The following is a 17145-nucleotide window of genomic DNA, read 5'->3' as shown; positions in this document are numbered from 1 at the left end:
CGTTCAGACATTAGCCTATCTCACAAAGAAATTTCTATCATTTTTAGGCTAAAAAAAATAAAAATGTTCTGAACATTACTCTAAAAAGCTCTAGAAACTATAGGGTTTTCTTCCGCAGTCGAATTGCTTAGAACACTCCCAAGTTTATAAGGGCGGATATCTAACAAGGTCCATTTTCCTTTGTGTCTTCATATATGTCATTGATGTGAACGATTCCCAACATTGTGTGTATGTTTTTCTTATCTTTAATTTCCTCACAGAGCTTCATCTCTTTGTTGTTCATCATGCCCTGAACCAAGGCCTTGAATCTCACACTTTCTTGGGTCTCGTACCCCTTCTCGTGATGGAACTCACAATGGTTCCTTGTCTTTCCATGGTTTCCTCTTGAATCAAAAATAACTAATCCCCTTCCTTCCTTCATCTCTACCCCATTATCAATATGATTCGGTAGTGGATTTTCTGCGCTAGACGAGTCATCAAATCTGACAACACCCATGTTAATGAGTCTTTCAACCAGTTTCTTGAAGGAAGTGCAATTCTCTATTGAATGCCTCGTAATTCCTGCATGGTAGTCGCATTGTGCCTTCGCATCATACCATTTGGGATACGGAGATTGCATGGGTTTTAAGTAAAAGGGGGACACCACATGTGCATCAAATAGGCTTCGGTATAACTCACTATATGACATCGGTATAGGCGTGAACTGAAGCCTTTCTGTATTTGTCTTTATGTAATATTCTTGCTTTAAAGGACTCTGATGTCTGGTGGTTTCTGTCTTTGGCCTGCCCACAGTGTTTGGTTTTGAGTGGCCCTTGTTATATCTTCTCGTATTATCCCATTTATTCCCCATATTCCTTAGGGCCTTTGTAGTATCTGGGTACTCCACCCTCGACTGTTTTATTTCTGCTGGGTTATCAAGAGCAACAGGAAAATTGTTCCTCAAGTTGGATCCTAGGCCCGTCAAGCAATCCACTGGTGTCGATGTACCAGTTTGATAATGTTGGGATTTGATAGTAAAGAGTGCCCCTTGTGAACGCCTATCTGGCTGGACCTGGGCACTTGTCGAAGTACAATCTAGGAAATAAGAAAAATCCTCATTACCAACCCTAGAGTGGTCCATCGGTTCCTTCCTTTTTTTCTAACTCTCTAGCTAGTAATTAGTTGAACTGGCTCATCATAGTTCTCTGTAATTCTAACATCCGGTCTATTGTTTCCTGTTGAAATTTAGTCAATTGCTCCTGCATCTGTATCTGCATTCGCTTTAATCTTTCTAACCTTTGTTCCATTTCTCTCGTCCTTGCTTGGATACAGTAAGGGTGTTGGTGTTCCCAAATTAATTGAAATAATTTTACTCAATTAGACTCTTTCAATGGATTTTAATGCATATGATGTCATGTAATGCAAATGCATGAAATGAATGCCCAAAGAAACGTTGGTTTTGATTCAATTACATTTAGGAAACTTTACTAGAAAGAAAATTCATTTACATAAAGCAGATGCATGTACGGCCTCGCCCTTATATTCCAAGAGACAACATCGATCTTTTTCTTCATCCGCATGTTTGAGGTAATCTCGCCAATTTCCAATAGACGCCACTGCTAGCTTCTTTTCTTGCTCTTGGTAGCAGTCCATCATCTGCCCATCTTCATAAGGCTCGTCAGTTTCTTTAAGGGAGTTGGAACATCGAAGGCTCTTAGACAATCGCCTTGAATCCTCAGGCCACGAAACAAGGTCACGAACTCTTCCATCGCCCTTCTTGTGTCTCTTAGAATATATTCAGGCAGTCGTATTGTTTTCCACTTTATCAAGGAATTCGTATTCCATGGAAAGCTTCCTAATTTAGTAATCGGACTTGAATCAATATCTCTTTCCTAAGATGCAAATGCAATGCAATCATAATCAAAACACAACAAGAGGGGTTAGTACAAAACAGAAGTAAACAAGGAAAACCTAATCTGGGTACTCCACCCTCGACTGTTTTATTTCCACTGGGTTATCAAGAGCAACAGGAAAATTGTTCCTCAAGTTGGATCCTAGGCCCGTCAAGCAATTCACTGGGGTCGATGTACCAGTCTGATAATTTTTGGATTTGATAGTAAAGAGTGCCCCTTGTGAACGCCTACCTGGCTGTGATGCGAAAATCCCGGATCTAGACACAAGAGAAACACAAATTAGAAATAAAACGAGAATAAATAAAATTAGTTAAATAATAATAATAATAAAAGGATAGATTTGCCCTATGGAACCCTTGGTTAACTTGTAACCAAAAACGCCAATGATTGAGCGGCTCCCTACGAAACCCCTAGAAGAAGAACCTCTAGAAACACCGATGAACGGGAAAGAAATTTGAATATTTGTAACTCCTAAATACCCTCGAAAGTAACAAACTCCAAACTAAATAGCAAGAGAAGAATCACTCTACTCTCAAAAATTTGCCTCACACAAATTTGGAAGAAAACAAATACTCTTTTTTTATTCCCCCCCAATGTGTAGAAAACAATTATATTTATAGGCAAATTACAAGAGTAATTGAATCCTAATAAAACTCTTTCAAGAGTAATTGAATCCTAATAAAACTCTTTAAAATTATCTAAGAAAATAAATAAATAATAACCTAACCAATAAAATTACTTAACTCATAAGTGATGTGTCCCAACCAATGAGAATTAAGTAAATAATAATAATAATAAGATACATAAAAGATTAATCCACCAATTCATGGGCTTTCACTATTCCAAGATTGGTCCAGTGAATTGCATTCCCATATTTGTCAACGTCACGAACATGATGACTTAAATTTGTAGCAACAAAGTCTTGGACAAAAGCATTCATCTTTGATTTTAATTGTCGTGACTTGCTTCAAGTGATTGGACCACTAGGAAAAATAACCCCTTGAGTGCCACCTCCTTGGCTCGTATCATTCTCCCCCTCTTCGAGAAGATTCGTCCTCGAATCTGAACCTACATCAAATTCAAAAGGAGAAAGATCAGAAACATTGAAAGTAGCACTAACACTATACTCACCAGGAAGATCAATGCAATAAGCATTGTCATTTATTTTCTCGAGTACTTGGAATGGTCCATCCCCTCATGCATCAAGTTTATTCTTTCTCTTAGAAGGAAATCGTTCCTTCCTCATATGTACCCATAAGACCACCACTATGAGTCTCTCGAAACAACAATTCTCGCATTGAACACTTTGGTAAGCATAGTCTATTATTTCGAAAAAGATAGCCATCATGCTTATAAAATTTGTGAAATGCACCATGTTCACATGAGTCATAAATGCTTGCAAAATCAGAATCAATGGCATATAAATCTTTGAGATACTCAAAACCTAATAACTTAGTATGCAAAGTACTAAGTAAAGTGTACCTCCTTGATAGAGCATCAGCCACAATATTATCTTTACCTTTCTTATACCTTATAACATAAGGAAAAGATTCAATGAATTCAACCCACCTCGCATGTCGCTTGTTCAACTTACCTTGTCTCTTTAAGTGCTTAAGTGATTCATGGTCAGTGTGAATCACAAACTCCTTTGGTAAAAGGTAATGTTGCCAAACTTCTAATGCCCTTACCAAGGCATACAACTCTTTATCATAGGTCGAATAGTTCAAATGTGCTCCACCAAGTTTCTCACTAAAGTAGGCTAGTGGTTTACTATGATGCATGAGGACGACACCTATACCTACACCAGAAGCATCACATTCAATCTCAAAGGTCTTTTCAAAATTAGGTAAAACAAGAATAGGAGCATTACACAATTTATCTTTAAGTTCATTAAATGCTAATTCTTGCTTATCGTCCAATGAAAAGATACATCCTTTTAACAAGTGCGTCAAAGGCGAAGCAATTGTGGAAAAGTTACGAACAAACTCTGTGAAAGCTGGCTAACCCAAGGAAAGACCTTACCTCAGAAACAGTTTTAGGGATAGGCCATTCTTTAATTGCCTTTACCTTCTCCTCATCCACATGGATTCTTGTAGAACTTATCACAAAACCCAAAAAAATAAGCTTATCCATACAAAATGTGCATTTTTCAAGATTACCAAAGAGTCGTTCATGCCTTAACACATCCAATACTAATTTAACATGCCCAACATGATCATTCAAAGTTTTGCTATAAATCAGTATGTTATCAAAATAGACAACGACAAATTTTCCTAAAAAAGGTCTAAGTATGTGGTTCATTAATCTCATGAATGTGCTAGGAGCATTAGTTAAGCCAAATGGCATGACTAACCACTCATCTGAGCCATACTTAGTTTTAAAAGCGAGTTTCCATTCATCACCTTGTTTCATTCTTATTTGATGATAACCACTTTTTTAGTCAATTTTAGAGAAAATGCATGCACCATTAAGCTCATCCAACATATCATCTAATCGAGGAATTAGATATTGATACTTTACCGTAATCTTGTTGACAGCACGACAATCAACACACATTCTCCAAGAACCATCTTTTTTTGGGACGAGAAGTACAGGGACCGCACAAGGGCTTAGACTCTCACGAATCAACCCTTTCTCTAAGAGATCTTCAACTTGCCTTTGCAACTCCTTAGTTTCTTCAGGATTGCTTCGATAGACTTGTCTATTCGGAATACTCGAACCAAGCACAAAGTCAATTTGATGTTCAATCCCTCATAAAGGAGGTAATCCCTTAGGCATTTCAGAAGGAAATACATCCTCAAAATCCTGCAAAAAATTAACAAAACAACTAGGCAAATGTGTATTAGGGTTAGTCAAAACAAAGTTTTCCCTAAACCTAATAATTACAAATGTTTGTTTTGTACAAAGAGAAAATTTGATATCTCGAAACCTAGTGAATAAACTCACTTTCTCATCTCGTGACTTGTGTGTGCAATCACTCACCAATGTTGGGCCTTTAAGTTGGCTTTTAACACTAAGGGCCTGTTTACTCTCAGCCTTTTTCAATGATTTTACCTCACTTCCCTTACCCATCTCACTAGCAAGTTTGAGTTGATCACTGTAGACCTCTTGAGGAGGAAGTGGAGCCAAAGTAAACTTCTTTTCAAGGAACACAAAAGTATATTGGTTACGGAAACCATCATGATTTACTTGTCGATCAAACTGCCATGGCCGTCCAAGTAATATGTGCCCAGCTTGCATTGGAACAACATCACACAAAACTTTATCAGAGTATCTACCAATGGAAAATGAAACTAAGCATTGTTTAGATACTTTTACCTCCCCACTATCATTCAGCCATTGCAAGCGGTACGGCCTTGGATGCTTCACACAAGGTAGGCCAAGTTTCTCAACAAGGGAAGAACTTACCACATTGGTGCAACTTCCACTATCGATGATCAATGAACTAGATTGACCACTAATCAAACATCTCATGTGGAAAATGTTATCTCTTTGTTTGCGCCCTTCCTCTTTAAACTGGACATTTAAGGCCCTTCGAGCAACATGTGCTTTCTCACCATACTCCAAGTATTCTTCATACTCATCATGAGTATGCACATCATCAGCATCTTCCAAAGGAGGCATCTCATCTTCGTTATCAGACTCAAAATCAACCTCGCCATCTTCTCGAATCACCAATAACTTTTTATTAGGGCATTCTCGAGCATAGTGACCCCTTCCTTGGCATTTGAAGCAGGTAATATCTTTTGGCTGCTTAATGGCACTAGGAGAAGTAGAAGAAGAAGATGGAGCTCGATTAGTAGAAGTAGAACCTTTAAGTGAATTAGGCATACCAATATCTTTGGAGTAAGTTCTGGGCTCATTTGGCTTGAACTGTGCATCTCTCCTATTCCACAATCTATCATCTTGTTTTTGCCAATTTCCTCTCCAAGCAGGATTAGAAGCTGAACTAACACCCCTCGTTGTCCCTTTCTTTCGTAATTGCTTTTCAATGGTGAGTGTGATTTGAAGCATCTCTTCAACATCCATGTAGTGTTGTAACTCAACTCGATTTGAAATCTCAGGCTTTAGGCCGGCAAGGAATCTAGCCATAGTCACCTCAGCCTCTTCAACAAGATTGGCTCTAATCTGAATAGTCTCCATCTCTTTGTAGTAGTCATCCACAGATCTATCTCCTTGAACAAGATGTTGGAGTCTTTGATGGAGTTCTCGATAATAGTATGGTGGAACAAACCATTTTTGCAAGATGCGCTTCATTTCAACCCAAGTAGTAACAGGTTGCTCTCTATAAAGAATCCTGCTTTTACATAATTGATTCCACCATGTTAGTGCATAATTAATGAACTCAGTGACAGCGTATGTTACCTTTTTCTCATCAGAGTAATTGTAACAAGCAAAGACTGCTTCCATCTTTTCCTCCCAATCAAGGTAAGCATCAGGATCATTCTTCCCTGAGAAAGAAGGAAATTTTGGTTTGGAGGTGTCATTGTTTCGTTCCAACCTTTCTCTAGGTACATACTCGGACTCAAAGTCATCATCAAAAACATGGTCCTCCCTTCGTTTAAAAGTTCGATCTCGCGAATTTGATCGGCTTATAAAGGCTTCGTTCAACTTCTTGTAATTATCGGCAATGTATCTCTCTTGAGTTGTAAGTTTTGTATCAAGATACTCCCTTTGCTCTTGTAACATCTGGGTCATGCGATGTTTGAATTGAGTTTGCAACTTTTTCATCTCTTTTTGTAACAACTCGACCAAAGGATTGTTCTCTCTTTTTTGCTCATCCTCTTCATTTTTACTAGTTTGGGATCTAGTGAGCGGCATGGTATCTGTGAAAGATCAAACAAACAGGAACAAGAAAGAAAAAATAATAATAACCTCACTCGTTAGCTCTCAAAAGAATAACTCTCTGAATGATTCAAAACTTGTAAATATGTTTGGAGAGGGTTACTAATCAAGATCAAATAACGGAGGTGCAAACTTCAAAGAAACAATGAAGACCCTACTTGCTCTAAGAGGCCAATAAACTTGACGAGGCAATTTGTAATAGAGGTTACACGGATGAAAGAAATTGTGCGTGCCTTTAATATATGCTAACATAAGAAGAAACAAAGTGTTAGAAACCCTAAGAGAAACAAAAAAAAACGTAGACCTGCAACGATCCCTAACTCTAGAGTCAAATAAAAGCTTTAATAAGAAGAACACTTAAGAAAACTCTACCCAATTTAAAAACAAAAAAACAAAAGTCGGAAACGTTTGGTGTCTTAAGATTTTCAAAAATTGAAGCTTTAATTATACTTGAGTCAAGAAAAGAAGAAGGAAAAGAAATTCAATTTTGGAAAAAATAAAAATAAAAATAATAACAATAATAGGAAAATAAGAAACCTACGTATGAAAGGTAGGCAACTTTTTTTTGCGGGCTTTTTTTGCGCTTTTTGCTTTTTTGTTTGCTATTTTTTTTAAAAGAATAAGAGGAGAATAAACACAAACTTCAAAAAAAAAAGAATCGACAAAACCGATGAAAAGTATTTTTGGTATTTTGACTCGTTTCGGTTTGATTTTAGCTTTAAAAATAACACTGAATGGCCTGAAACTGATACCAACTGATGCAGAAATCTCGGATCTAGACACAAGAGAAACAGAAATTAGAAATAAAACGAGAAAAAATAAAATTAGTTAAATAATAATAATAATAATAATAATAATAAAATGATAGATTTTCCCTATGGAACCCTCAGTTAACTTGTAACCAAAAACGCCAATGATTGAGCGGCTCCCTACGAAACCCCTAGAAGAAGAACCTCTAGAAACACCGATGAACGGGAAAGAAATTTGAATATTTGTAACTCGAAATACCCTCGAAAGTAACAAACTCCAAACTAAATAGCAAGAGAAGAATCACTCTACTCTCAAAAATTTGCCTCACACAAGTTTGGAAGAAAACAAATACTCTCTTTTTATTACCCCCCCAATGTGTAGAAAGCAAGCCTATTTATAGGCAAATTACAAGAGTAATTGAATCCTAATAAAACTCTTTAAAATTATCTAAGAAAATAAATAAATAATAACCTAACCTATAAAATTACTTAACTCATAAGTGATGTGTCCCAACCAATGAGAATTAAGTAAATAATAATAATAAGATACATAAAAGATTAATCCACCAATTCATGGGCTTTCACTATTCCAAGATTGGTCCAGTGAATTGCATTCCCATATTTGTCAACGTCACGAACATGATGACTTAAATTTGTAGCAACAAAGTCTTGCACAAAAGCATTCATCTTTGATTTTAATTGTCGTGCCTTGCTTCGAGTGATTGGACCACTAGGAAAAACAACCCCTTAAGTGTCACCTCCTTGGCTCGTATCAGGCTAGACCTGGGCACTTGTCGAAGTACAATCTAAGAAATAAGCAAAATCCTCATTACCAACCCTAGAGTGGTCCATCGGTTCCTTCCTTTTTTCTAACTCTCCAGCTAGCAATTAGTTGAACTGGCTCATCATAGTTCTCTGTAATTTAACATCTGGTATCTTGTTTCCTGTTGAAATTTAGTCAATTGCTCCTGCATCTGTATCTGTATTCGCTCTAATCTTTCTAACCTTTGTTCCATTTCTCTCGTCCTTGCTTGGATACAGTAAGGGTGTTGGTGTTCCCAAATTAACTGAAATAAATTTACTCAATTAGACTCTTTTAATGGATTTTAATGCATATGATGTCATGTAATGCAAATGCATGAAATGAATGCCTAAAGAGACGTTGGTTTTGATTCAATTACATTTAGGAAACTTTACTAGAAAGCAAATTCCTTTACATAAAGCAGATGCATGTACGACCTCGCCCTTATATTCCAAGAGACAACATCGATCTTTTTCTTCATCTGTATGTTTGAGATAATCTCGCCAATTTCCAATAGACGCCACTGCTAGCTTCTTTTCTTGATCTTGGTAGCAGTCCATCATCTGCCCATCTTCATAAGGCTCTTAGACAATCGCCTTGAATCCTCAGGCCACGAAACAAGGTCACGAACTCTTCCATCGCCCTTCTTGTGTTTCTCAGAATATATTCAGGCAGTCGTATTGTTTTCCACTTTATCAAGAAATTCGTATTCCGTGAAAAGCTTCCTAATTTAGTAATCGGACTTGAATCAATATCTCTTTCCTAAGATGCAAATGCAATGCAATCATAATCAAAACACAACAAGAGGGGTTAGTACAAAACAAAAGTAAACAAGGAAAACCTAATTGGGCAAGCACTAGGGGTTTGGAGTGGCTGTACCTAGGATGGGTTCCTAAGGTCTTCTACATGCGGTTTGGCCCTAAAGTCAAGGTACCTGAACCAGCAGATTCCTCGATCTTCACCCATTATAGGCTCATACAGACCGAGTTCGGTTTAGGGGAATACATTTCCCTATGGCTGCACGGAGGTGAAAATCTCACGAAGACATAGGTACGGATGTATTCCGAAAGTGATTCACTATCCTGCACGGAGGTGAAAACCTCACGAAGGAGTAGCTTCTCACTCCCACTTAAAAAGGGTAAGACTAAACAGCCTTTATGCAATATGATGTCAAGGTATAAAAAACACAATTGACAATAATCGCACAAACACATGCAAAGAGAGGATCATAATTTTTAAAATCAATTTTCAATTTTTGACAATAAGACAAAAAACAATCAATTTTACGGCTTGGCTCTCTTATCTTCCCCAGTGGAGTCGCCAAGCTGTCGAAACCATTTTTTATGTATTTGAAAAAATGGGAATCGATTTTGAAAATGGACTCGCCACCGATCTTTTATTAAGGTGTGACCGGTTCACCATTAAAAATGATTTTGGTCTGCGAATTTTGAGAAAATAAGTTCAAGAGTCGGTTACTACGAGGAAGGGTTAGCACCCTCGTAACGCCCAAAATTGGTACCGAATTGATTGCTTAATGTCTTAATGTTGAAACCTTGAAAAGATTTTAAAATACGCTCCTTGATGAGAAAACTTGAATAAACTAGATTGAATGATAAGACGCACTTATTTCGAAGAAATAAATTATCACACCCACTGAGTTAGGGTGTTACAATTCTATCTTCAAAATTAAATATGTTCCTTTTTTATGAAAGTCATGAGTTTAAAGAAGGTTACCTGATTGTTTAAGTCAATTGAGAAATCAGAATCCAGTAAGTTAGGGTTCAATTTCTCAAAATTCTTAAACCTCAAATATTGCCTTCATTTTAAAATTGAGACAACAAAATATCATATCCAATAAGTTAGGATCCAACATTTTGAAGTCTCAAAAGCTTTATTTTAAAATTGTATGGTTTTACCAAAATGAATACTTGATCATCTAAATTCATCGAGAAGAATTGAAGCCTAGTAAGTTAGGGCACAATTCCCTCGAGAACTTATGCACATCAAGTCTTTTTTGGGAACTATGAAATACAATGATCGTAGCGCTTTAATAAAATACAATTCTTACAAACAACATAATTGAATAGCAATATACAAAGTAAAAGATAAATGGCAAACTAAATTTACATTAAGGAACAACCAAGCATATAATACATCAATATTAATAATTAGATATCTAATAAATTAATAATCAATTTCCTAAAGATACTTTGATTACAAATAAAATAAATAATATGAAGATTTAAAACAATTTGATAATAATGCTAAAAACAATGTTTAAATGAATCTTAACGAAAGGATTGTAAAAAAGAAAAAAATCTTAGAATTAATATGTACATTTCGATTTATATAAGTAAAACCTAATGTAAATTATAGTATATAGTAATGATATATAAAAGTTAAAATAAGTAAAATAAAATAGCAAATTCAAAAGGAATAAGGCTTTCGTGCATTTTTAAAAATTTATCATTTGAAATTAATGATATGTTATTATATATATACATACGCATATTAAAAACATATTATATATACATATATAAAAATATAAGATAATATTATGGAAAATTTTTGAAATTAGTTGTATATATATATACATACAGGAACAAAAGAAAATGTATAAATTATGCTAAGATAGTGAATAAAACATATATATACATAAAATAATATTAAATAATAAGAAAATTTATAGTGAAATTAGGTTAGTTGATATATATATATATAAAATACTAATAATTATAATAACATTAAATGAAATTAATAATAATAAACTGATTAATTTAATGAGGATGGATCTATTTTGAACCCAAACAAATTTCTAAGGGTTGATTTGAAATAAATATGCAAACGAATGAATTAAAAACCATTTAACATCAAAGGGATTATTAAAGCAATTTAACGCAAAAATTTTCTCTAGCATATGATTTGAATATTCAGAACGGTGCCGTTCAAACGTGGATTTATATGGAATCGGAACCAAATGTGTAGTACAAATTGAAAAATTGAATAAAATCAAATTGAAACAACAAAAAAGAAAGAGGGACTTGTCGCGCAAAAATACCATCAGACCCAAAAAGCGCGGATCCTTCCCTTGGGTCGGGTCACCGCGCGGGTCGAGGGTAATCAGACGACGTCGTTCTAGCATTCACAGGCTTCAATTCGAACGGTGCCGTTTTTGGAAACATTTTTAGACCTAAAAAAAAACCTAAACCTAAATCTAAATGTTTCATTTGAAACTGTAGAGGAAAGGTGAACGCCACCTCCATTTTTCCCCATTCTCTGCCATTTCAAATCCCTGGCATCCGCCCATTCAACTCCGATTCGCCCAGAGGAGAAGAAGGCTTCATCGGCGCACCCACGAAGGTAAAACACCTTCTCCTTTCCTCTCTTTATTTTCTCTTTTGCAAATAAGAAATATAACAGACTAATCTTGAAGAAAATAGAAAAGAAAGAAGAAATTGAGGAAAAATAAATTTCAGATCACCTTTAAAAGCTATTTTTTATTGCTTTTCTTTCAAAGATTTGATACAATATTCTTGTCAGTAACCCTCCCTCTTACAGATTTTTAAATCGGCCTTTATAGCCGAAAATGAAAAAAAGAAGATAAAACAAAAAATCGAAAGAAATATGTCCTTTTTCTTTTATTTGATATCGATTTCTGCTCTTTTTGTTTGCTTGTCCTTCTTGCAGGTACGACGTACGGAGGGTGGACGTGGCGCAGCGCGTGGAGGCGTGGTACGGTTGCTGCGGCGCTTGGAGCCGAATGTTGCTAGGGTTCTTTGCTCCTGTTTTGCGTTTTTGGCTCATTAGGCTAAAGTTTTTTAGGCTAGTGGGTTTGATGTAATTTGGGTTATCAGGCTTAATGTATTTAGGTAATTTAGGTTAGATTAATCGGGCTATCAGTTTGTAAATGGACTATTTTATGGGACATTTATTCTATTTATTTGGTTTTTGCAATGTATGTGGGCCGGGCATAAATTGGGTATTACAACGCTACATGAGGATTAGCCTGGCATCGTGATGTGACAAACTGTTTGTCGGCGTCCCGACGTGGATTGAGCGGCATCACAACATTGATCCCACATTTTGAAGTTTTTACAATTATGTCCTATCTCTTTCTTGGGTTAGCTTTAGAGCTTACATAAGCTAATGTAAGACCCATAATTGAATTTATTTCATATTGAATGTATGTTGTAATTGAATTTTAATTATTGACTATTATGAATTATCTGCATTTAATCATGGTTATTTTGGCAACGAATATGACATCTTGTAACCTGGACCAGGCGATTGGGTTAGGTGTCAGGGTGTTATAGTCCTATTTTGTTGTTTCTCAAAACAAACATCACTTCTTGTGGCCTTCTTAACAAAGAAAGAAAAAAAAAGGGACAATATAATCCTAGGATGCACTATTGTAATATGGAAACTCCAGTTGACGATTGATGACATTCGACATCTTCCTCACTCGATCTTCGTTGAGCAACAAACTACAGACAATTGGCAAATTAAAAGCGAGACCAAACAATGGGAAACTTGTTCTTCTAAAAACTTGATTAGCTTCTTTTGGCCCTTGTTCATTGCAAATGTATAAAAAAACAAAAAAATGACAGGGAAGTATAACTTTTTGTCGTTTCCTTCTAAACTGTCACCTTTTATATTGTTAAAACTTGCTCATTATTATCCTAATTGAAGTTGTAAAGACCGACTTCATAGTTGTCTTGAAAAGGGAATGATAGTCAAAGTTTTCAGAATTAGATTCATAGTTAAATCGGTCAAGTTATCGGTTCATAAGTCCAACAGATCCGATCAGTTCACTATGTTCGATTAAGTAATTCATTAAAATCATAACAATAAAAGAACATAAAAAAACAGTTAAACTGGTTTTTAACCAATTCAACAAGTTCATATTAATTCCTGAGCCAATTGGTCTAACGCTTATCTCCTAATCGTTATCTCGGTCGGTCCAGTTCAAACAACACTAAAGGTGGTCCTTACTTTACGATTTAGTTTTTGGTTAATTGATTTGATATTGTTTTTACTCTCTCCGATAGCATCTTAGTTATTAATTTTCTTTACAGATTCTTAATAAATTTTAACATTTTTTATAAAATTTAATTAACTTTTTTTTTACAATTTTAATGATTTTCTATACTGTTTTACAATATTTATTATTTTAATACCTTTTATGATTTTCTATACAACAACTTTTTACCATTTTAATATTTTAATATATATTTTTATAATTTTACTCTTTTATTAATTTCTTAATAATTTTTAATAATTATTTCTCAATTTTAATACTTTTATGATTTTTATTTTTAATAGATATATTTTTAATTTCTTAAGGTACCTACTCGGCGAGTTCGATAACTAATTCTCCACATTTCGCAAGTTCATTAAAAGGTGAATCTTGACCACAAATTTTAATATATTTTTAAATTTTAATGATTTTTAATTTCTTTATGATGATTGACACTTGATGATTTGTAATTAGTTGAATATCCCAGCAAACTTTTAATAGCCAAACAATTAAATCGGTGCACTAACAATTTTTAGGGCGAATAAAATATTAAATTTTTATAGTTTATATTTTTATAATTTTTAAAAGATTAAATAAAATTTTTATAATTTTAAGAGAATAAAAGTATAATTTTATTTTTATTAATTTAAAATTTTAAAAAATTTTAAAAAACCTAATAATAATTTTTTATTTTAGAGGGACTGGAGCCCCTACTAGCGGCTAATTTGACCTCTAAATCGGTAAACTGTCTGAAAACGTCAAAAACAAAAATCAACAAAAAGAAATTAAATTAAAATGGAAAAAATAGTATACTTGGCATTAGTTGAGTTCTTTCATGCCCTTAAAAGACAACAACGCTTTGTCCCCAACTCTCGAGAAAGATAATCAGTACAGGAGCAGTCAAAATTAGATCTAGATCCAAAACTTGACATTTATGTAGGTCGATTATAACGATAACAATCAACACATAAAATAAAAAGTATATCAAATCCCAGCCCAGGTTGTCAGTTTAAAATAATAGAGTTAGGCAGTGTCGGGAGCAGCACAAAAGTTAATACACAGAACTCAAGGATCTGCATCTTATCCCATGCTTGAATAGTTTCAACTTCTAAATTAGTGGTTAAAATATTTAAAAATATATAAATTAAGGATAATTAAAAATAAAAATTTCAAAATATAAGAATAATAATAAAACTAATTATATTAAAGAACAGTGAACCAATACATAATAAAATCTCTTTTTTGTTAAAAAAAATCAACAAATATAATTTTTAACCTGTTGTTTCTATTCTCAATTCTTTTTATTATTTTTTACCGAGTTTAGTTGATTTTTAATTTTTTTAAATTGTTGATTTAATCTATTCCTTATCAAATTCGTTCGGTCTATTTCCTTTTCATCAGTTTAGCATTATGAAAAATGGTACAAGAAAAAAAATCCTATTCTATATTTATCTATTTATATGATATGATATAATATTTTCAGATTTTATGGAGTTATAAGAGTAAATAGAGGTGTCTTGACTTACATCTGTAATTAAAGTTTTTATTTAAACAGTGTGACCCCATCATATTAATTTAATTAGAAGAAAAGTAAATACAGGAATACTTTCATTCACTTTTCAATTCCTTCTCAAGTAAATACAGTAAAACATGTATACTAAGTTAAATAAAACGACAAAATAAGTATGTTAAATTATGTGTAAATTATGAATTTAAGATATATATTTAATGGGTAAATATTAGTTCATTCAATTATGGTTTTTTTTTGTCACCTAACTATAAAAAGTTACAAAATGGTCGCTCAACTACGAATATTTTGTCACCCTATTCAATTTTATCTTTTTTAGTCACCAGCAGGCTAATTAAAAACTAGAAATACCAAAAAATTCAATATAGTTAGATGACCAAAAAAAGACAAACTAAATAGTTGATGACCATTTTGTAATTTTTCATTGTTGGGTGACCAAAAAAAAACATAATTGAGTGACTACAAATGTAATTTACCTATATATAATATAATATAAGGACTAGTTTATTCATTTTTTAAGTAGAGGGGCAAAATACAATCTAACTCATAGTATAGAGGGTTTCATGATAATTTTACCGTGGAAAAAGTTCTGAATTTGTTTAAAAATTAAAATTTCAACAAATCATTTAATGTTATTGTCAAATTTGATCATTAGTGTAAATATTTTTGCAGTTCTAAATTTGTATATTATTTTAACAGTATTATGTATTAAATTTTATTTTATTTTCCTTTATGTTTTAAAATTATTTGACATTTTGTATAAATTAAATTAATCCACATTTAATTAGTATAAATATATATTTTAAAATTATAATAATATTTTATTTAATAATTAAAAATATATAAAATCTAGGCGCAACACATGATATAAAAAGCTAGTAAGTTACCAAGAGGGTTGTGATCCTTGCGTTTTCATAATATAGACATGCCAAACTCTATTTATTATTATTATTATTATTATTATTATTATTATTATTATTATTATTATTATAGTAGACATATTTAAGAGTGTTTTTAGTGGCTATGATTTTGATGCCATGACCAAAAATCAAGACCAATTGGTATGCATCTTGTTAAGCAAAGGAAGACCGACCAGAACCAGAAGAATGCATTAACTGCTAAAGTACCACATTTAAGACTGCTTATTAAACATGATCAACTAAACAGTAACAGCAGAAGATCGTTGTTGATACAAAGCACACAGTTTTTGTTGATCAAATTATTTTCGATAAAACCAAATTAGAAACTACTCAAAACATTATCAGTGCTAGCTGGAGCTTGATGGTGGCTCCTTAACAATGGTAACAGGGCAAGGAGCATATGTCAAAACGTAGTTGCTTACACTCCCCAAGATGATCCTGTTTTTACATCAAACCAGCCAATGCAAACAAAACATTAGGGAAGACATAGAGACAAATAAATGAACATTAATTCTTTTTCGTGGCCGTATATTGGTTTTGTACCTTTGAAGCGTTCCAAGTCCTCTGCTTCCCATAACCAAAGAATCAAGCTTTAGATTTTCAATAGCGTCAAGTATTTTTTCTCTAGCATCTCCTCCCCAATACAGTTTTGACACAACTTGTATCTGTAATCGAAAATATAAATATCAGCCTCAACTCAACTCCATATGTATTAATGGAGGTAAAGAAAAAGGGGTTCACCTCTTTTTGTCTAGAAGCAGTGTCAAGCATGTCAAGAACTGCAATATCAACTTTAACGTCGTACTTGTTCATAATCTCGGGCTGTCTAAACTGTGCCAAAGGAATAAGAGCTGCAAGAGCTCAAAAACTACCCAAGATTAGATGGGATTAGCAAAGAAATAAAAAACAGAACCTTTTGAGCTTTTAAGAAACATACGAGAGCCAGATTGGGCCAAGTGAGTGTTGGTAGAGTCATTGGAAGAGCTAGGGTTGATGTGGATGATGTAAAAGGTGTCTCCTTTGTCCGCCAAGTTATCTATAGCCCATCTAAGAGCGCTCTTGCTGCTGCATGAGAAGTCCATTGCCACCCCTATCTTCCTATCTTTAGCCATTTTCTTCTATCCGCAATTTCCTAAGAATGCCAAAAGTTTTATCTAATGCAGTAAAGACATGGCTGCAAGTATAATTGTATTTATATGGAAAGACAGAAGGGACGTTGAATGCAGACCTTGTTTCGGAACTTGGAAGAGCCAAGGAGAAAGGGTTAATCTGGGCCGTACACGTGTTCATCAGATCTGCTAATGCCCGTACGATGACAGTTGATGGCCTGGAGGTATTCTTTTTCATACCAAATTATATGGAATTATTTTTTGCACACAAGTGGAACAATTA

The 17145-nt window shown here is 33.9% G+C and overlaps 1 protein-coding gene across 1 annotated transcript; it reads right to left on the bottom strand.

Annotated features, from left to right (window-relative positions):
• Positions 1 to 15944: 15944 nt before the first annotated feature.
• On the bottom strand, positions 15945 to 16921 carry LOC105767279 (universal stress protein PHOS32). The gene is made up of 4 exons (XM_012586785.2): positions 16691 to 16921; positions 16495 to 16604; positions 16297 to 16418; positions 15945 to 16191 (listed from the first exon to the last, which is right to left on the bottom strand). Exons 1-4 carry the CDS (start codon positions 16863 to 16865, stop codon positions 16101 to 16103), a joined length of 498 nt encoding a protein of 165 aa, XP_012442239.1. The 5' UTR covers positions 16866 to 16921; the 3' UTR covers positions 15945 to 16100.
• Between the last annotated feature and the right edge of the window lie 224 nt (positions 16922 to 17145).

The sequence above is a fragment of the Gossypium raimondii genome, chromosome 13 (assembly GCF_025698545.1).
Source record: "Gossypium raimondii isolate GPD5lz chromosome 13, ASM2569854v1, whole genome shotgun sequence".
In the NCBI taxonomy this organism is placed as follows: domain Eukaryota; kingdom Viridiplantae; phylum Streptophyta; class Magnoliopsida; order Malvales; family Malvaceae; genus Gossypium; species Gossypium raimondii.
This window is presented reverse-complemented; position numbering and strand designations above follow the sequence as displayed.